A 21,302-nucleotide genomic window follows, 5' to 3' on the forward strand; every position below is an offset into this window, starting at 1 on the left:
CCTGCTGAGTCCACGTCCCTTGAGCCCTGTGGTGGAGAAAAACTGTTCCCCACCCTGACAGACTCGCGTCTGTCGTGACCACTGCCCAGGATGGGGGCAGGAATGATCTTCCCTGTGATAATGAGGTGGGAAGAAGCCACCATTGCAGAGAGTCCTTGGCCGTCTGAGAAAGGGAGACTTTCCTGTCTAGGGAAGTTGTCTTCCCGTCCCATTGGCGGAGAATGTCCCATTGAAGTGGGCGCAGATGAAACTGCGCGAACGGGACTGCCTCCATTGCTGCCACCATCTTCCCCAGGAAGTGCATGAGGCGCCTTAAGGGGTGCGACTGACCCTGAAGGAGAGACTGCACCCCTGTCTGTAGTGACCGCTGCTTGTCCAGCGGAAGCTTCACTATCGCTGAGAGAGTATGAAACTCCATGCCAAGATACGTTAGTGATTGAGTCGGTGCCAGGTTTGACTTTGAAAAGTTGATGATCCACCCGAAAGTCTGGAGAGTCTCCAGCGCAACATTCAGGCTGTGTTGGCATGCCTCTTGAGAGGGTGCTTTGACAAGTAGATCGTCTAAGTAAGGGATCACCGAATGTCCCTGAGAATGCAAGACTGCTACCACTGCCGCCATGACCTTGGTGAAAACCCGTGGGGCTGTCGCCAGACCAAATGGCAGAGCTACGAACTGGAGATGGTCGTCTCCTATCACGAAACGTAGAAAACGTTGATGCTCTGTAGCAATTGGCACGTGGAGATAAGCATCTTTGATGTCTATTGATGCAAGGAAATCTCCTTGAGACCTTGAGGCAATGACGGAGCGGAGGGTTACATCCGGAACCGCCTGGCCTTCACGTGCTTGGTGAGCAGTTTTAGGTCCAGAAGGGAACGGAAAGAGCCACCCTTTTTTGGCACCCCAATCAGATTGGAGGAAAAAACCGTGTCTTGTTCCTGAAGAGGAACAGGGATTACCACTCCTTCTGCCTGCAGAAGAGCATCGGCTCGGTGGGGGGGGGGGGGGGGAAGTTCTGAAGAATCGAGCCGGAGGACGAGAACAGAGCTCTATCCTGTACACGTGAGACACAATGTCTCTCACCCACCGGTCTGTGACCTGCGGCAGCTAAATGTCGCCAAGCGGGAGAGTCTGCCACCAACCGCGGATGCGGAGAGAGAGAGCTGAAGTCATGAGGAGACCGCCTTGGTAGCGGTTCCTCATGCAGCCTTCCTTGGGCGTGATTGAGCCCGGCCGGAATTTGAGCCCCTCTGAGCCTTTTGAGCCCTTTTGGACGATGACAATTGGGACCTGCCCGAGCCTGGGAAGGACCGAAACCTCGACTGTCCCCCCAGGACAGCATTACTAGGGTAAGTCGCAATGCAGACATTGCGAGGTTAAGGACACCACCTGCGGCACAGATGGACATGTGCTCAAGACCAGCTGCGCAAGACCAGCTGAAATAGCTTAGAGTGCCCATACGGCTGCGAATGCCGGAGCAACCGACACGCCGATAGCTTCACAGACAGATTTCAACCAGAGGTCCATCTGTCTGTCAATGGCATCTTTAAGGGAAGTCCCATCTCCACTGCAACTATGGATCTAGCCGCAAGCCTGGAGATTGGGGGATCCACCTTTGGACCCTGGGTCCAGCGCTTTACCACGTCAGGGGGAAGGGATAACGTGTATCCTTAATACGTTTGGAGAAAACGCTTATCTGGTAAGCGTGGTGTTTCTGAACTGCTTCTCTGAAGTCAGCGTGGCCAGAAAAGTACTCAATATACGCATGAGATACTGAAAAAGGGATTTCTCCTGCTGTAAAGCTGACTCCTCCACTGGGGGAGCTGAGGGAGCAATATCCAACATTCCATTGATGGACGCTATAAGATCATTCACTATGGCGTCACCATCCGGTGTATCCGGATTGAGAGCGGTGTCAGGACCAAAGCCCTGATCAGCTACGTCTGCCTCATCATACAGAGAGTCCTCCCGCTGGGACCTTGACCAGTGATGAAGCCGAGTGCCGCACCCAGCGAGCTAGTTTAGGCTGTCTGGGTCACCCTGGAATGCCTGGGACCCCCCCGGAGCACTGATTATGTTCCAAATGAGGGTGGCCAGGGAGCATTAATCAAGATTGCCCATGGCCTGTCTGGACTGCAAAGTCTATCAGCCGAAACTGCAACTCCGTCCCTGTCCCTGGACAGGGTTCACAGGTGGTTCCTTTGGCCACCTCTAGTAGAGACCCCGGCTGACCAAGTGCTACAGGAGAGCATTGCACACAATGGGGGTCAGTGGAACCTGCCGGTGGAACAGTATCACATGCAGGAAAAGCAGCATAGAAAGCCTGTGTTGCTTTTTTGCTGCTGTATTCTAGCCATCTATGCAATGTATAGCATACAAGCATAAACACTTCAGCACATGCAATACAAGCAGCATAGAAAGCCTGTGCCTTGGCACCCTTGCTTTCTTGCTGCTGTTGTCCAGCCATCTAGGAGAATATAGCCAAGAGTAGCGACCGTACAGTGCAATGTATAGCATACAAGCATAAGTACAAATGAACACTTCAGCACATGCAATACAAGCAGCCTATAAAGCCTGTGCCTTGGCGCCCGTGCTTTTTTGCTGCTGTTGTCCAGCCCTCTAGGAGAATATAGCCAAGAGTAGCGACCGTACAGTGCAATGTATAGCATACAAGCATAAGTACAAATGAACACTTCAGCACATGCAATACAAGCAGCCTAGAAAAAAACTGTGCCTTAGCACCCTTGCTTTTTTGCTGCTGTTATCTCGCCATCTAGGAGGGCATATAGCCAAAGATAGCGACCGTACAGTGCAGTGTATAGCATACAAGCATAAAATACAAATGGACACTTCGGTATTTAGTGGGGTCAGCACTTCAGGTGCTGCTTACCGCCCGCCTATAACGCGGGTGTGTGGTCGCCAGAGCCCTGTGAGTGGTTGCCCAGAGCATGTCTGCGTTCCCCAGCTCGGACTGCGTGCAGGAATGGCTGCCGGCGTCCTTCTCCAGCTCGTGTGACGAGGGGCGGGCCGTGGGCGTGCCCCAGACAAGAGCGGGAAACTGGCGTCCCACTGTGTCCAGTGAAGGGGGCTGGAGAATGCAAAGCAGACTCCAGCCCTCGGCGCTGACTGTTTGTACAGCGTCCCGCCTCACCCCTGAGTGGCAGGGCTGGAGGCGGGAACGAAACGAAAACTAGGCCGCAAAGCCGGGGACTTGAGTAATAAGCGCGGCCGTCCATGTGCACGGCCAGCGCGGAAGTCCCCGGCGCACCACAAGTCCCAGCCGCGCCACAATGTAAAAAACACCCAGCAGCGGCCGGCGCGGCAGTTCCCAATACATAAAGTCACTCAGCAAAGCTGTAGTGAATAATAGCACGAGCGCTCCGCGCTGTTGCCCCCGGCGCACTAACACTCCCAGCAATGCTGGTGTGTGTGTGCGCGCTTGCCCGGGGACACAGAGTACCTTAATGTAGCAGGGCCTGTCCCTGACGATACTCAGCTCCATATCCAGCAGGTTCTCTGGGTCTGTGGATGGAGCCCGGTCTCAATGCCTGGAGACCTGTAAGATCCCACTTCGCCCAGAGCCCTGAGGGGGGATGGGGAAGGAAAACAGCATGTGGGCTCCAGCCTCCGTACCCGCAATGGGTACCTCAACCTTAACAAACACCCGACAAAAGTGGGGTGAGAAGGGAGCATGCTGGGGGCCCTAGTATGGGCCCTCTTTTCTTCCATCCGACATAGTCAGCAGCTACTGCTGACTAAACAGTGGAGCTATGCGTGGATGTCTGACCTCCTTCGCACAAAGCAGAAAACTGGTGAGCCAGTGATCCCACTGGGGGTGTATAGCCAGAAGGGGAGGGGCCTTACACTTTTTAGTGTAATGCTTTGTGTGGCCTCCGGAGGCAGTACTATACACCCAATCGTCTGGGTCTCCCAATGGAGCGCCGAAGAAAAGTGTTTTCATATACATAAAAACTGTATATATTTACATCATATACACACAATCGAAAAAAGTAACACAATCTTACAAAATATTTTAATTAAAATTCATAAAAGCACCCTTGTTTGCATGTATTGTAATTACCAAGTATATGCAGAAAAGTAGACAATATCCAAAAAAAAGTTTATAAAAAGAGAAAATGGCAGCGTGTGCAGTGAAGCGTACCATTTTCAGATGGCATGGTGCATATTTGTATACAAACTTCATGTGTGATCAGATTCCTTATTCACTTAAACACCATCCACTTTGCAAAGATCACTCACAAGTCATAAACCTCCTTCACATAATAAGTTAATACAAGAAGTACAGTAACCCAGAGATCCAGGGTGGGGGCCAAGTGTCCATCCTTTGGTTTACTGTATGGCAAGGATAATAGGAAGTTCTGGATTTAGGAGAAAACACAAATACAGATTGGATTCAGGACCAAGATATTGTAAGTACCATAAAGGGGATCTGTCATTCGGTTTCTGCTACCCAATCTGAGAGCAAAATTATATAGAGGCAAAGACCCCAAGTCCAATGATCATAGGGAAAACAAACAAAAAGGTTTTGTATCCCGCTCAGTGTTCCTGGGAAGTCCTAAATCCTGCTTTGAGCAGGGGGTTGGACTAGATGACCCAGGAGGTCCATTCCAACTCTGCAATTCTATGATTCTATGTCCATATTACCGGATGGTGCAAGGATGATTAAGTAGAAGACCACGGCACTACAGGAGGGAGATCCAGCAACAGCCAAATCCATAAAAGTACGATTTTTACTTACTCCATTAAATAAACATGATAAATCAAACCAGGGTAGGCAGAGAGGATGCGTTTCGGAACTGTGTCCTTATTCAGAGACTCTGAATAAGGACACAGTTCCGAAACGCGTCCTCTCTGCCTATCCTAGTTTGATTTATATCATGTTTATTTAATGGAGTAAATAAAAATCATACTTTTATGGATTTGCATAATGTTGCTGGATCCCCCGATTCCAGTGATGTATCACTCACAAAATTACAGTTATCTGCTGGAGATCTACCAGGTATCTCAGTGTTCCCCAACACCGGTGCTCAAGGTCCACCAACAGATGATTTCAGGATGTCCCTAATATTGCACAGGTGATGGAGCAATACTAAGGAAAGCCTAAAATCTTGATCTGTTGGTGGACTTTGAGGACTGGAATTGCTGAGCTCTGTAAATCTCCGCCACACCACTGATTAGCAGCATTCTTCCTATGAACAGTGTACACAGAAAGATGTCAATCAGTGGTATGTGCAGAATTATATACAGCTAATGAATATAGAGAATGACATGCAACAGGTTTACTAGCTCTCTAGTGATAATCTCTTGCTGAGAAAACTGATTTTTATCAAAACTAAAGCAAGTAGCCCAGTAAGTGACAAGTTACTTGAATCAGGGTCTCTCTCTCTACATTATGCTGCTCTAAAAGTAAGTGTCAATAACCTAGTGACAAATTCCACTTACAAAAGAACAATTTTCATAAAGTCTACTTCCAAGCAACGATAGATTCTAAATGTTGTTTGACTGCAAAAAGGCCCAACTTTAAGAACGATGTGGAAAGACGTCTAAACCTTAAAAGTCTTGCAACACCAAAATAAAAAAAAAGCAGAAAATATTCAAACTGCTCTTACTTCCTTGAAAACACTGCAATCTAAATTCCAGTTTCCATTGACAGTTTTATGCCCACAAGAGGCGATGATTGATTTATTTAGTCAATCAGAAAATGTTTAAAGGTGTTATCCAGCCTTGGGGTGCAGGTATGCAGTCACTCTTTGTAACTGTAGATATGGAATCCTCACAACGTGCATTGTGCGAACTGTCAGGATTGTCTGGTGCTAGCAGCATGTGGTCATGTGACTTGCATATTTCCGGCCACATTCCAACTAGATGTGTCTGGCCTTGACAAACTCACATATATTAAGCGAGCTTGCTCACATCAAGGTATGTATATCGAATACTTGAGGTCACATAACCACCTGATCCCAGGCCAGCACCAGAGAATCCTGACAGTGAGCACATAGAACACTACAAGGATTCTCAACTCTAATCACATAGAATGACTGCAAACTTGTAACCCGAGCCTGCAAAACCCTAAGGTCCTTTCACAGGGACTCATACAAATGTTATAGGGATAGTCATTAATGATAGTTTAAGTATTATCAGCAGCACATCCAGTCTATACAAGGCATTGTGTTGTGGACAACAAAGATGTATAGGCCAACATACAGAATCCAATTACCGTATTTTTTGTTTTATAAGACGCACCCCAAATTTAGAGATAAAAAAATAAATAAAAAAATGACGTCCATCTTATACTCTGGTGTTGTCTTACCAGAGGGGGGCAGCAGTGGTGGTGAAGTGGGTCACAGGAGGCAGAGGTTGTGCTGGCAGCAGCGGCGGGTCCGTGGCAGTAGCAGCAACGGCGGTGGTCATCCAACGGCTCCATCTGGGCACGCGCTGACTCCCGGCGCCAGGATTTGAACTGGGACACTCACCACACAGCCCCCGCAGTCTGCACGCACAGAGTGGCAGCCAGCAGGCCTCCCGCCTGCCCACCTGCACAGAGGGGCAGCTGGCCTCCAGGACAGAGAGGGAGCTGGCACCGACAGGCACCCGGCCACCTGCACGCTGCCTGAACGCATCCGATCGCCGCACAGACAGCCCCCCCCGGTAAGCTATAGTCAGATTTTAAGACGCACCCGTCATTTTCCTCCCAAATTTTTGGGAGGAAAAGTGCATCTTACAATTCCAAAAATACGGTACATTGGCTGATTGGCGGCATGTTTAGACTGCATTTACACATTATAAGCGTATTGCATTTTTTTTACCCCACAATTGCAATAGAACTGATGCAAATTGATGCTTTCTTTGCTGTAGCAAAAACCTGCAATGTGGCAGCAACATGTGAACACAGCCTTACACAGGTAAATGATCTGGAAGGAGCTTCGTGTGAACGCTCGCTATGGCTCTTCTATACAGACTGGTAATTGCCTTGTGTGTCTTCTCAGACGTAAAGTTTTCATCTTACATAATACCCTGACTTCCAAAAGAAGAATATCTAAAAAATATTAAAAAGTGTAAAATCAATATGAAATAGGAGTCTCTAAAATACGCAATAAGCGCCCGTGAACCTGGAGAATATACAAATGTATTGAATGAATCATAGGGTTGAATTATTGCAGTGTTCCTAACTCCCCTTTTCTGATAGTATCAGTCCGACACCTCACTATAGTAATACTTTTGTGCGGCATCCGTCATTTTCCAGCCTGCCGCTCGGTATTCTATCATTTCCAGCAGTAGAAGTTGGGCAAGAGAGCCCAGTCCACCTTGGAGCAGGAAGCTATCTCGTAGAAGGGAAAACAGCTCATCCATTCTTTGGGCATTCACCTTCTCCAGCTGCTCGCCAACCTTGTGCAACTGAAGAACCAAGCAGTCTACCTGTGGACAAATACGTGCATCGGTGAGTGTGTACAAGAGTAGGGGTCCTGTTATAGCGATACTAAATTATACCATAGCTTAGGCCAGTTTCACACATACGCCATTTCACCGGATGCCGGATCCGGCACGCATGCAGTACAGTAGATTCATTTACAGTGGAAGCGCGACACCAGGCGGACAAATGCGGTTGTGCATGAAGCACACAACCGCATGGTGTCGCGCTTCCACTGTAAATGAATCTACTGTACTGCATGTGTGCCGGATCCGGCGAAATGCCGGAAGTGTGAAACGGGCCTTACTTGCTGTACCAAAATTGATGCAGTACCTTCAGGGTTCAGTTAGGCTACTACAAATTTTAACAAGGAAAATAGCTGAACCCAATGTCTCAAATAAGTATGTCCTGGCACCAATTGTAACCCCTTCATGACCGGGCGATTTAATGTTTTCGCTTTTTTTCTCCCCTTCTTCCAAGAGCCGTAACTTTTTTATTTTTCCAGCAATCTTGCCATATGAGGGCTTATTTTTTGCGGGACGAGTTGTACATTTAAATGAAACCATACGTTTTACCATATAGTGTACTGAAAAACGGCAAAAAAAATTTAAGTGTGGAAAAATTGCAAAAAAAGTGCGATTGCATGATTGTTTTTGGGATATTTTATTCTTAGTGTTCACAATAATGGTCAAACTGATGTGATGCCTCAGGTCGGTACGAGTTCGTAGACACCAAACATGTATAGGTTTACTTTTATCTGAGGGGCAAAAAAAAAAAAAAAAAATCAGAAGTTTGTCCCAAAAAAGTGGGACACTTTCTGCGACCAGTAGCATTTTCATTTTTTGGTATATGGGTCTCAGTGACTGCTTATTTTTTGCATCTCGAGTTGACGTTTTTAACGGCACTATTTTAGCACAGATGCTACATTTTGATCTCCTGTTATTGCATTTTGCGCAAAATTTGCAACGACAAAAAACATAATTTTGGTGTTTGGAATTTTTTTGCCGCTACACCATTTACCGATCAGATTAATTGACTTTATATTTTGATTGAGCATTTCTGAACACGGTGATACCAAACGTGAGTATATTTTTTTTAACCCTTTAATTTCAATGAGGCGAACAGGGGAATGATTTGAACTTTTAGGTTTTTATTAATTTATATTTATTTTACTAGTCCCCATAGGGGACTATAAGGATCAGCAGTCTGATCGCTGATTCATTTCTTCTGATCAGAGCAGCATCGCTTTGATCAGGAGAAATACTCTGCTCTTGGTACAGCTGGCGCTCAGACAGCGGTAACAGGTACTACATAATGATAGCGACAGGAGTCATCACATGACCTACTGCTACCATGACAACCATCGTTTCCCCATGATCGCTTCACAGGGCTTTTTTGATGGAGGCACAAAAAGGTGCATTCCCCGCTGCGGCGCTTTAAATCACGCTGTCACACTTTCACAGCGCGATTTAAGGGGTTAACAGGTGCAGGTGTATCGCGGATCCACCTGCATCTGCAAAGCTCATGTCTGCAGTACAAATCAGCAGACATGTATGGCAGGGTTGTGGATTCGGAGTCCATTTTGGTGGAGTAGGTGTTGGTATAAAATGCAACGACTCAGACTCCTAACATAAAAGGTTGAAACCAGAAGTTTACCTACACTATCTAAAAAGACACATCTGCATGATTTTCTCACTATCTGACATGAAATCAGAATAAACCTTTCCCATTTTAGGTCAATTAGGAACCAAAATTATTTATATTTGCCAAATGAGAGAGAGAGAGAATGTTTTAAGGCATTTTTATTACTTTCTACAAAGTCAAAAGTTTACATACATTTCATTAGTATTTGGTACTATTGCCCTTCAGCTGTATGACTTGGAGGAGATCCAAAACATTCCACCCTAGAGCTTCTCAAAATACTTGGTAGGAATTTAGACCCATTCCTCCTGACAGAACTAGTGTAACTGATCCATGTTTGTATGTTTGTAGGTGGATTCAGGTCAGGGCTTTGTGATGGCCACTCCAAAACATTTACTTTCTTATCCTTAAGCCACTTTGTAACCAGTTTGGTAGTATGCTTCGGGTCATAGTCCATTTGGCAACCCATTTCCACTCAAGCTTTAAGATCATTGCTGATGTCTTAAGATGTTGCTTCAGTATTGCCGCAATCTTCTTTCCTCATTATTTTGTGATGTGCACCAGTCATTCCTGCAGCAAAACAACCCCACAACATGATGCTGCCACCCCCGTTTTTTCACAGTTGGGATGGTGTTCTTAGACTTCAAAGCTTCTCCCTTTTTTCTCCAAAAGTAATGATGGTCATTATGGCCAAACATTTCTGTTTAGTTTTGTCAGACCACAGGACATATCTCCAAAATTTAAGGTCTTTGTTCCTGTGTGCATTTGCAAACATTAATCTGTCTTTTTTTTTTTTACCAGCTTCCGCCAGCATCTTCACAAGGTCTTTTGCTTTTGTTCTTGGGTTGATATGCACATGTCTGACCAAAGCACATTCATCTCTAGTACACAGAACCTGTCTCCTTCCTGAGCAGTATGATGGCTGGGCATTCCCATCTTGTTGTACTTGCGTATAATAGTTTGTAAAGATCTACAAGCCACCTTCAGGTATCTGGAAATTTCACCCAAGGATGAACCAGACTTGTGCAAGTTCACAATTCTCTTCCTGAGATCATGGCTGATTTCTTTTGACTTTCCCATGATGCTACACAAAGAAGCAGTGTGTTTCATCTGTCCATTAAAATACATCCACAGTTGTGTCTCTAATTAACCCCTTCACGACCTTTGACGGATATATCTGTCGTGGAGCGTGTGACGTTAAGCCCCGCCCCTGCCGTGGGCAGGATGCGGCGATCTGTTTTCAACAGCTGACATGTGTGCCTGCATGTTACGAGTGGAATTGCATTCCACCCGTAACATTAACCCCTTACATCTCGCTGCCAAAGTCTGGCAGCGAGATGTATATTCGCGCGGTCATGATTTTCACTTACCGCCGCCCCCCACCAGAAGTCACGTGAGTGATCACGTGACTTTCGGTGGTTGCCATGGCAGCACAGGGTCATGTGATGACGCCTGCAGCTATGATGAGTCACTTTCGTTTTCACTTGGCCCGGAGCCGAATGAATCAGGAAGTGACCGTATCTTCTGTTTACAGCTGGATAGCTGTGATCAGCAGATAGTGCAGAGCGATCGGATTGCTGATCGCTATAGCCCCCTAGGGGGACTAGTAAAATAAAAAAAAAAAAAAAAAGTTTTAAAAACCCCCCCTAAAAGTTCAAATCACTCCCCTTTCACCCCATTGAAAATTAAAGGGTTAAAAAAAAAAAGCACATATTTTGTATCGCCGCATTCAGAAATGCCCAATCAAAATATAAAATCAATTAATCTGATTGGTAAACGGCGTAGTTGCAAAAAAATTCCAAACGCCAAAATTACGTTTTTTGGTTGCCGCAAGTTTTACGCAAAATGCAATAAGAGGCGATAAAAACGTAGCATCTGTGCAAAACTGGTACCATTAAAAACGTCAGCTCGAGACGCAAAAAATAAGCAGTCACTGAGCCATAAATCCCAAAAAATGAGAACGCTACGGGTTTCGGAAAATGGCGCAAAACGTACGCCACTTTTATTGGACAAGCTTGTGAATTTTTTTTAACGCCTTAGATACAAGTAAACCTATACATGTTTGGTGTCTACAAACTCGCACCGACCTCAGGCATCATACCCACACATCAGTTTTACCATATAGTGAACACGGTTAATAAAACATCCCAAAAACTATTGTGCCATCACACTTTTTTTGCAGTTTTTCCACACTTTGAATTTTTTTGCTGTTTTCCAGTACACCTTATGGTTTCATTTAAAAGTACAACTTGTCCCGCAAAAAACAAGCCCTCATATGGCAAGATTGACGGAAAACTAAAAAAGTTACGGCTCTCGGAATGCAAAACCGGAAAGTGCCCGGGGGCTGAAGTGGTTAACTCAGATGTTGCCAATAAACCAATCAGAAGCTTCCATAGACATGACATCATAATATGGGCTGTCCCATATTGTTTAAAGGCATAGTACTCTTAGTATATGTACATTTTATACTTTGCAGAAAGTAATACAAATGCCTTAAAACATTCTCTCTCTCTCTCTCTCATTATTCTGGCATTTGGCAAAAATATAAATAATTTTGGTTTCTAATTGACCTAAAACGGGAAAGGTTTATTCTGATTTCATGTCAGATAGTGAGAAAAACCTGCATATGTGTCTTTTTAGATAGTGTATGTAAACTTCTGGTTTCAACTGTATATAATATATTAGGTACAGCAGTGCAATGCAGTATGTGATGAATATTTTTTCATAGGAATTTGGGAAAGTTATGAAATGTCCTTCCACAGTTACATTCTCCACCTTTACTAGACTTTTCATAAGTGGTTTATGGGCAATTTTATCATCTGCACATAAGTCCTACAGATCCCAAATGCAGCATTATCAAACATGGCAGGTGAATCTGGAAAGTAACGTTCACACCAGTTCTGGAATTTATTTCACTTCATACCTCCTCCTCCCTCTTTAAGCTTTCAGGCTGGGCCAGCTGAAAGAGGCAGTCATATACCGGATTAACCAAGGCCAGCATTGGCATGTTATTGACCTGCAGGGAGATATATACAGAGATGAGCAGAGCTAAGCAACACATCGATCAGAAAATGTAGAGAATAAAAGGATTCTGTGATACTTACTCTTAAATAGTCAAAAATATTGCAGATAAAGCTGACGTAGCAGACCCATTCCTGCACGGAGCGAGCCCTCAGCTCTTCCCGGTTCTGATACTCAGTTTGTAGCCGGTTCAAGAGTGAGAATCGGAAGACGCTGCGCCCGGATTCTTTACTCTCTGCCTGAAGGATAGAAGGCAAGCCTATATTGTAAGAACCACAAACGTCTTTAAACTATTAATAAGATTTCCGGTGAGTACAGGAAGCTACTGCGCCTATAGGTCGTGTAACGATATATAGGTAACATATGACAGCATTGTCTTGTGCATGGATCTTTACAAATAACATTATTCGAGGCAAGTGGATGGAGAATGAGTAGTGCCCCCCCCCCTCCTCCCCCACACACTTTTAACACCCATAGTCAAGAGGATTAAGTAAGCAGCTCACTTGAGAACCTTAAAAAGAGGTTCTCTGGAATTAGACAAAAAAAAAAAAAAAATATACTACCTAAAGGAAATGTCATTATTGAACACATTTCTACATGCCTTTAATTAGCAAATCACACTCATTTTGTCTGCAGAGGTAATCACTATTGAATTAAAATGGCCACTGCCTTGTTACACTAACAAAAAAAACAAAAACAGTTCTAGAATTAGGACAGTAGCCAGTGAGCATGAGCAATACGAGGCTCCTACACTTATCTGGATATAGCTTGACAGGACATGATATAGGTTATCTCCAGGCATTCAGAAAGGACAGCAATGCGAGCAGCCTCTTCTTACCAAAGTACTCCTGGTATCTCTGGTATTAGATCAGAAATACAGGGTGGACAGCAATGTCAGCAGTCTCTTACCTCAGCACTCCTGGTATCTCCAGTATTAGATCAGAAATACAAGGAAACCAAGGGTATGAGTGGCCTTCTCTTACCTCAGCACTTCTAGTATTTCCAATATTTGATCAGAAAGGACAGCAGTGTGAGCAGCGTCTTCTTACCTCTAGTATCTCCAGTATTAGATCAGAAAGACTGGGTTGACAGCCGTGTGAGTGGCATTTGGTTACCGCAGCGCTCCCGGTATCTTTATGTTAATTCAGAATACTCAATACTCACTTGGAGCACATCTTTCTTCACATGAAGGGTAGGGGCAAAGCTTCCTACTGCACATGCTCACAGGCTCCTGTTCTATTAGCATTCTAGGACAAGTTTCTTTCAATGTAACAAGGCAGTGGTCATGTTTAGTCACTAGATTACCTCCCTGGGCAAAATGAGTGTGATTCAATAAATAAATGTATTTAGATATTTATTTAGGCTGGAGCTACATGATGACTTTGGCCATGACACAGGTAACGCAACGAAAACATTGTTGTATGCAGCATAATACAAATGAATGTATTTATTTTAGTCACTGATACAATGCCCCTAGCAGTGCCAGTTCCACAGCACTTTACAGGCATCATCATCATCATCCCAATTGGGGCTCACAATCTAAATTTCCTAGGGTACCAGTATGTCTTTGGAGTAAATGAAGTCACATTGCAACCTACAAATTAAAGTGACATGCAAGTCGCAAAAAAAGCACAACAAATGTTGATTTTTTTTTGTTCAAGAATAAATGTGGATTGTCGTGCATGGGAAAACGTCCCCTGAAAATAAGCCCCAGCGCATTTTTCGAAGCAAAAAATATTATAAGACTCTGCCTTATTTTCAGGGACACACAGTATTTCTCTCAACACTCTCCTTTCTCATATGCACCCCTGAACATATTATATAAGAAGACCTTTCAACAATTTTTTTCATACTGAATTTGAAATGTGATGAAGTAGTGGCTACAGAGCAAAACAAAATTATTTTTTTTTGCCCCTCTTGTTTAGTTGCTAGCACCTAATGAGTTAACTTTTATTAAGTCTAAATTGGTGTTATCAGTTTCCAGTAGGGGCGTGTACTTCTTCTCCCTGTATGATGTTGACCAATCATAAAGCAGGCAGCAGCATTCAGGGGAAAAAAAAGAACACTCCTTATCATAGCTAAGGTCAGAGTCACACTTGCAAGTGACTCGGCAAGTCTCGCATTGGCATCACATGGAACGGCCTCACCCTCTCCAGACAGGTGCGTCTCAGTTGCATATAAATACAAACAGCCGACCTGCTCCTGCGAGGAGAGTGTGGGCTGTGCCGGGTGATGCCAATGCAAGACTCGCCAAGTCACTCACAAGTGTGACTCCAGCCTTAGAGCAGGTTATTCAGGGTGTGAGATGTAATCACGCTTAGGTCTGTTGTGCTAAAGAGCAACTTGTACTCGCTCTGTCATTACATCTCACACAGAAATAATTTGCTCCTGTGTGAGCTGTAGTGACAGCCTGCTCTGATCTCACTGTAGAATGATTACAAATTGCTCTGAACACAGCAGACATAAGCGTGATAACTGACACATCTCTGGAAAATAGTGTGGGGGTGGAGCAGTACAGCAGAGGGGACCCTGCTAGGAGAAAAGTAAAGCTGATAAAAGATTTTATAATATTACACGGCTAAACTGAGCTGTACCAAACCGCCCCCCATACAGGCCATATCTGAAACTTGTTAAGTCATCTGTACTTTCTAATCATGCAGGAGGTTAGACCAGGAGCTCAGGTTGTCTGTCATACATTGCATTCACTGAGAAACCTACTGTCATCTATTATGACTGTGTCTTCTTTCCTTTGAATGGTGCTGCCTGCTTATGATTGGGCAGCTTCATACAGGGAGAAGTACACGCCGCCAATAAAAACTGATAACATCCACCTTGACTTAAAAGGTTAACACATTAGGTGCCAACAATTGTGTTTGCTTAAACCAGAGGTCTCAAACATGTGGCCCCGAAGGCTGCGTCTTGCAGCCCACAGACACCTAGACCCCATGACTATTGCGGCCCGGTACATGGGTCCGCCGCCGTCAGCGCTTCCCTGCAGGTGAATTTGCAGCACCTCGCAGAGACGCATGTCTGTACACATCTTTACTAATGGCAGCTGCCGCCGGCCAATCAGAGGCCAGCAGCCAATGTGGGTCTATTCTGATTGGCCGGTGTGGCTGCTGTTCGTAAAAATGTGAGAAGTGCTGCAAACTGTTCCTTAGAAGGAAAACGCTGAAGGAGGTGGCCCCATGTATGTACCGGGCTGCAATCGTCCCGGGCTCTAGGTGCCTGCGGGCTGCAAGCAGGTAAGGAAAAAAGGGAACGGAGGAGAGGTGAGAAGAATCTTTTTTTTATTGTATGTGAACAACGTCATACCAGGGGATACAGGATGGGACATTATCACAGCGCAGGGCACAATATGGGCACACTACCACAAGGCACAATATGGGCACATTACTACAAGGAGGCAATATGGGCACATTACTACAAGGAGGCAATATGGGCACATTACTACAAGGAGGCAATATGGGCATATTACTACAAGGAGGCAATATGGGCACATTACTACAAGGAGGCAATATGGGCACATTACTACAAAGAGGCAATATGGGCACATTACTACAAAGAGGCAATATGGGCACATTACTACAAGGAGGCAATATGGGCACATTACTACAAGGAGGCAATATGGGCACATTACCACAGGGCCCAATATGGGCAAATTACTACAAGGGGACAATATGGGCACATTACCACAGGGCCCAATATAAGCACATTACTACATGGGGACAATATGGGCACATTACTACAGGATTGGGACATTACTAAAAGCTGAGAACCAGCAGGAAATATTACTACAAAATGTTGGCCAAAATTACTGTATGGTGATAATTGTAAAACATTACTTTAAAGAAGGGGATACAATGTAAAAAAAAAAAAATAAAGAAATAAATCAAAATGAAGAATGGACTTTTCCCTATTAAAAATACTTTATATATACACACTGAAATAAAAAAGTGCACATTCATTATAATAAACGAGCGAAAAATGTTCAAATAACGTGATCCAAAAGGTGTACAGAAACAAATAAGCGCTCCCTAAAAATGTCACTGGGTCCATTAAAGAATGCAGCCCCTCAAATATTTTTTTTTTCTATGTACGGCCCTTATACTCAGCTGAGTTTGAGACCCCTGGCTTCAACAAAACAAATAAAAAATTTCTTCCACTTAGCAGCCGACTTCACTTGAAATATTTGGTGGATGGTCTATTTAAAGGGGCTTCCACCTTTGGAAATAATTTCTTATATTACCTAAATGCATGCATTTTAAAACATTTTTGCAATTGGGATTCATTCAAAATTTACAGGTTATTTGTTCCTCTGTATTTCCATTTTTGATGTTCTCGTGTTCCGAAATAAACTAAGAAAAAAATACGGATAACAATTTGAAACTCCATAGTGCGGTGACTGATGCGTTCTGAGCTAATTCTGCAGTCAGCAATAGACAGTGCAACACAGAGGCTATAGAAGGCAATTGGGGCAAAACTTGTAATTAAACCGAATTTGTAATATGGCTTTTAGCCTTAAATAAATGTAGTTATGTCCCCAAAAGATATTTGGACCCAAAGGTGGACAACATCTTTAAGTTATAAAGCTGTATTCTTAAGGTCCTTTTCTTATTCTGGCTTTATGCTTCCTTGACAGCAACATATATTATAGACTGAAAAGTGAGTATCACATAGAGACTGCTGAGAGCCTATCTACTATCTTACCTGAATGATCGTGTAGCACATCTTCCCGGCTTCTCTGCTGAACGTAGCATCTCGAAGGGACTGTTCTACAATCACATTAGCCACCTTCTCCAGATCTACATTGGATGGCTCTGTCAGAGGATGAGATCCTTGTGATAAAGTCACAGGTACACAGAAGATACCACAGGACACAGCTTCACAGACCTTCAGTATTACTAACCTTTTAAAGCGGTCTTAAGAAGAGTTTGAGTTTCAGCGTCAAAGACTTGGATCTTGTATTCTTCCCCCATGGTCCTGAGTGAGGGAAACACGGCAAGAGGAAAAAAATCCTTGAAAATAAATGAGAGATCAGAACTAAAAACAGCCACAACCTGCTCAGCACTGTACTTATGTAATCAGGCTATGGATGTGATATATGGCTGTAAAGTCATAGTCTACAATTATGTCCAATTGGGACATTACATAAGGAGGGTTCCCACTCACAGCCAATTACCCGCTGCTCTTGTGGAGGATATCAGTCCATGTGTACACAGATGACTAGTCATGCAAATGGCTGCTAGATTGTACTATTGTGCCATTGTAGTCACCAAATGTAAAGGCCCAGTCACACACAACGACTTACCAGCGATCCCGAAAACGATGCGACCTGATAGGGATCGCTGGTAAGTCGCTGGGAGGTCGCAGGTGAGATGTCACAGTCAGATCTTACCAGCGATGCAGGAACAATACAGGTCGCAGTAGCGACCTGTATAACGATCTCAGCAGTCGCTGTGATCCTGTCACACAGTGTCAAACACAGCGATGTGTCCTGCCCAGCTGGACATCGCCTTTGAAGACAATGGTCTGGACCATTCGGCAATGACTAGAGATCTCACAGCAGGGCCTGATCGCTGGTAGGTGTCACATAACGAGATCGCTAACGGGATCGGAAATCGTGACTCCGCTGCGATCTCGATAGCGATCTCGTTATGTGTGACGGTACCTTAACATCTAGCACAGTCAGTAGCAATCTGCAGATAATGGTGTTCTGAAGCTGTGCAGACGCCAGCTGCTGGGAAGATATTAACTTTATTCCTCATGGTAGCCTTGGGCTTTCAGTCGTAGAAGAGTGGTCACTCTGACTTCAGTCACCTCTCAGTGTACCGTGAGTGGCGGTTGTAACTACATCCCAGCACTGACTGACAGCCGGCACAGCAGTGATACATTGTTGAGCTGGCTGGCAGTCAGTGGCGTGGATACAGCCGCCACTCACCATGTACTGAGCTGAGCGGTGACTTAATACTAGAGGCTGACAGAAGTAATAAAGTTGATTTCCTCCTGGTACCCAGGCTTACAGGCGGTGGACAAATCGCTTCAGAACACTATTAACCTCCAGATTAGCTCCATATCTGCAGGTTAATAGTGTTTTTTAAATTGAAAGTTACCTTTCAGACACAAGTCTCGAGATTTTTCAAGGCAAAGCCACTTTGCTAACGGTTTTGTTCTCTTTTTTTTGGGGCAGTGCCACCACCGGCCTCTTTTTTTTTCTCAATCATTTATACCATAGCTAGTGAGCTGCTGTACATAACGTCTAATTTTTGAGGTGGTTTTTCAGGTGGCATCAGTTTGAAAAAGGAAAAAAAAAAATAATATCCATAGTCTACCATAGCACATATGCTCTTCCGTGACTGTTTACGTCACATTTATGGGATCACGTAGGTGTATATATACAGGTGTAATCACCTAACCCTAATGCACATCACTATACAAAGGGATATGTCAGCCACAGGCTTACATATTAACCACAAAATAAAAAAGCCTGTGCAGTAAACCTTCTCCAATGGCCATCTATACAGGCGAGCACAACAGGCTATGCTTACCTATACAGAAAAAAGCAAAAAGAGTACACCTGCCCACTGTACAGTAACAGGATGCACTTTCAGAATCCATTGTGGGTATATGTTTATTTCATTTATCAGACTGTGTTGTAACCTTCACACTTAGGCGGAAGCTGACTGCGCCTTTTAAATCTATGGATCCCATAAGGCTGGTTTCACACCTCCGGTTTTAGCAGTGAGGATAAAGCCGGCTCTAAAACCTATGCAACATATGTGGCGAAAAAACCGCATCCTTTGCATAAGTTTTTACATGCGGCCTGCGGCGGCCGGATGCGGTTTTTGCCGCATCCGGCATCCATAGGCATGCATTGGAAAAAGCGCAGCATCGGCCGGATGCGGCGCAATGCGTTTTTTTTGCCGGACCGAATGCAAGGCCATGTGGCACAATCCAGCACTAATGAAAGTCTATGCGGAAAAAACGCAACCAGCGGCAAAAAAACACGGTTGCTTTTTTTCTGCAAAGAGCCGGATTGTGCCGCTCAGGAAAAAACGGATGTGTGAAAGCAGCCTAAGGCTGGTTTCACACTACGTTTATTTAACATCCGTCCATAACGTTTTTTTAGCGGAAAAAACGGATCCAGTGCAAATGCGTTTTCACTTCAATGCATTTGCAATGGACTCGCGTCCACCTGCGTTCGCATGCGTTTGCGTGCGTTAGACACAGGATCCGTACTTTTGCGTTATTTTAACATGTTTCAAAAACGCTACTTGTAGCGTTTTTTACCTTTGTCAAAATAACGCATCTCACAGGATCCTTCACGTTGCGCCGCGAGCTGCAATGCATTTCAATGAGCGCTGGATCCTGCCTAGCAGAATGCGTTGAGTTGCGTTGTAACAGGATCCTGCTTTTGTACTGAGCATGCCCAGAACCAGTCTCGCGTGATCTGTCTCTCTCTCCTCCTCCCTCCCTCCCTCACCCTCTCTATCTCTGTCTTTCCCCCTTCCTCCCCTTCCTCTCTTTCCCACCTGAGAGCTGCGGACACTCGTAACCAAGGTAAATATCGGGTAACCACTTCTCTTAGTTACCCAATGTTTACGTTGGTTACGTGTGCAGGCAGCCCTGCTCCTAGCAGCTGCAGACACTCGTAACCAAGATAAATATCGGGTATCCAAGCCCGATGTTTACCTTGGTTACGAGCGTCTGCAGCTGTCAGAAGCCGGCTCCCAGTATGGCACGTTTAGTTCCCCTCACTCCCGATCACATGACTCCAATGCCCGCCCCTAAACATCCAGTGACAGGATCCTGCAAAGTTAGGGTATGTGCGCACGTTGCTTTTTACCTGCTTTTTTGCTGCTTTTTCTTCTGCGCTGTTTAATGCCAAAATGGATGTGTTCTTCTATTCAAGCAAAGTCTATGGGAATTTGGGTTTCTTGTTCACACTATGTTGTTCAAAATGCTGCCTTTTTGTGGCAGAACTTTGGTCAAAAACTCAGCTTTGCAGTGCAAAACCCAAATGGCAAAAACAATTGACATGTTGCTTCTTTGAAAAGCTGAGTTTTTGACCAAAGTTCTGCCACAAAAAGGCAGCATTTTGAACAACATAGTGTGAACAAGAAACCCAAATTCCCATAGACTTTGCTTGAATAGAAGAACACATCCATTTTGGCATTAAACAGCGCAGAAGAAAAAGCAGCAAAAAAGCAGGTAAAAAGCAGGTAAAAAGCAACGTGCGCACATACCCTAAGACATGCGTTTGCATGCGTTTTTGCTGTAAAAGCAGGATCCGCTTTTGCAGCAAAAAAACGTTCAGGACGCATGTTAAAAAGACGTAGTGTGAAAGCAGCCTAACCCATATGGCAGCAGTATGAATAGAAACCACATATACAGACCTCCTGGGGATCAAAGAAAGACAGCCAGGGCATATGGTATATAGAAGAACAGTGGTGACATTATGGAAACTAGGTGGGCAGCAGCTACACGAAGGCCCAGCCAGGAGGGGGCACCCACCCTGCTGCTCAGTGATTGCCGAGAGCTGAGCATAGGGACATGCAGCTGCAGTAGGTCATTATACAGAGCAGGGTGCAGCCATAGTGCCAGGAGCTGATGGGATCCCCCACTACATCACACCTGTCACTAATAAATCACACAGGTCACTGATAGCGCAGCATCTGCCATTCTCCGGATGATTGCATGCTCCGACACTCACCTGTTAGCCGTGCACCGCCATCATGGCCGCACAGGAGCTGTTACCTCTATAAGGAGAGATTCTCAGGCGAGGCCCCGGCTGGAGTAGTAGTAGGCCGCAGTAATCTCCACACACAGCGACACCTAGCGGGAATCTGCACATATAGCGTCACCTGCAAGGACAAGGGAAACAGCGACACCTAGTGGGAATCTGCATATACAGCGTCACGGACAAGGGGAACAGCGACACCTAGCGGGGATCTGCACATACAGCGTCACCTGCAAGGACAAGGGGAAGAGCGACACCTAGTGGGAATCTGCATATACAGCGTCACCGACAAGGGGAACAGCGACACCTAGTGGGAATCTGCACATACAGCGTCACCTGCAAGAAGAAGGGGAATAGCGACACCTAGCGGGAATTTGCACATACAGCGTCACCTGCAAGAAGAAGGGGAAGAGCGACACCTAGTGGGAATCTGCACATACAGCGTCACCTGCAAGAAGAAGGGGAATAGCGAC

General features: G+C 45.0%; 1 protein-coding gene across 3 annotated transcripts; it reads right to left on the reverse strand.

Annotated features, from left to right (window-relative positions):
• Window positions 1-4,884: 4,884 nt before the first annotated feature.
• MIF4GD (MIF4G domain containing) lies at window positions 4,885-20,925 on the reverse strand. Of its 3 annotated transcripts, none has more exons than XM_075347492.1 (6): window positions 20,803-20,925; window positions 16,999-17,072; window positions 16,800-16,909; window positions 12,173-12,328; window positions 11,992-12,084; window positions 4,885-7,435 (listed from the first exon to the last, which is right to left on the reverse strand). In XM_075347492.1, the coding sequence occupies exons 2-6, from the start codon at window positions 17,066-17,068 to the stop codon at window positions 7,208-7,210; spliced, it is 657 nt and encodes a 218-aa protein (XP_075203607.1). In that variant the 5' UTR covers window positions 17,069-17,072; window positions 20,803-20,925; the 3' UTR covers window positions 4,885-7,207. The 3 variants fall into 3 exon arrangements, with proteins under 3 accessions (XP_075203607.1, XP_075203605.1, XP_075203608.1); XM_075347490.1 differs by having other exon boundaries at window positions 16,999-17,107; XM_075347493.1 differs by lacking the exon at window positions 20,803-20,925 and adding an exon at window positions 20,486-20,622.
• Between the last annotated feature and the right edge of the window lie 377 nt (window positions 20,926-21,302).

This window comes from Anomaloglossus baeobatrachus, chromosome 5 (genome assembly GCF_048569485.1).
Source record: "Anomaloglossus baeobatrachus isolate aAnoBae1 chromosome 5, aAnoBae1.hap1, whole genome shotgun sequence".
NCBI lineage: Eukaryota > Metazoa > Chordata > Amphibia > Anura > Aromobatidae > Anomaloglossus > Anomaloglossus baeobatrachus.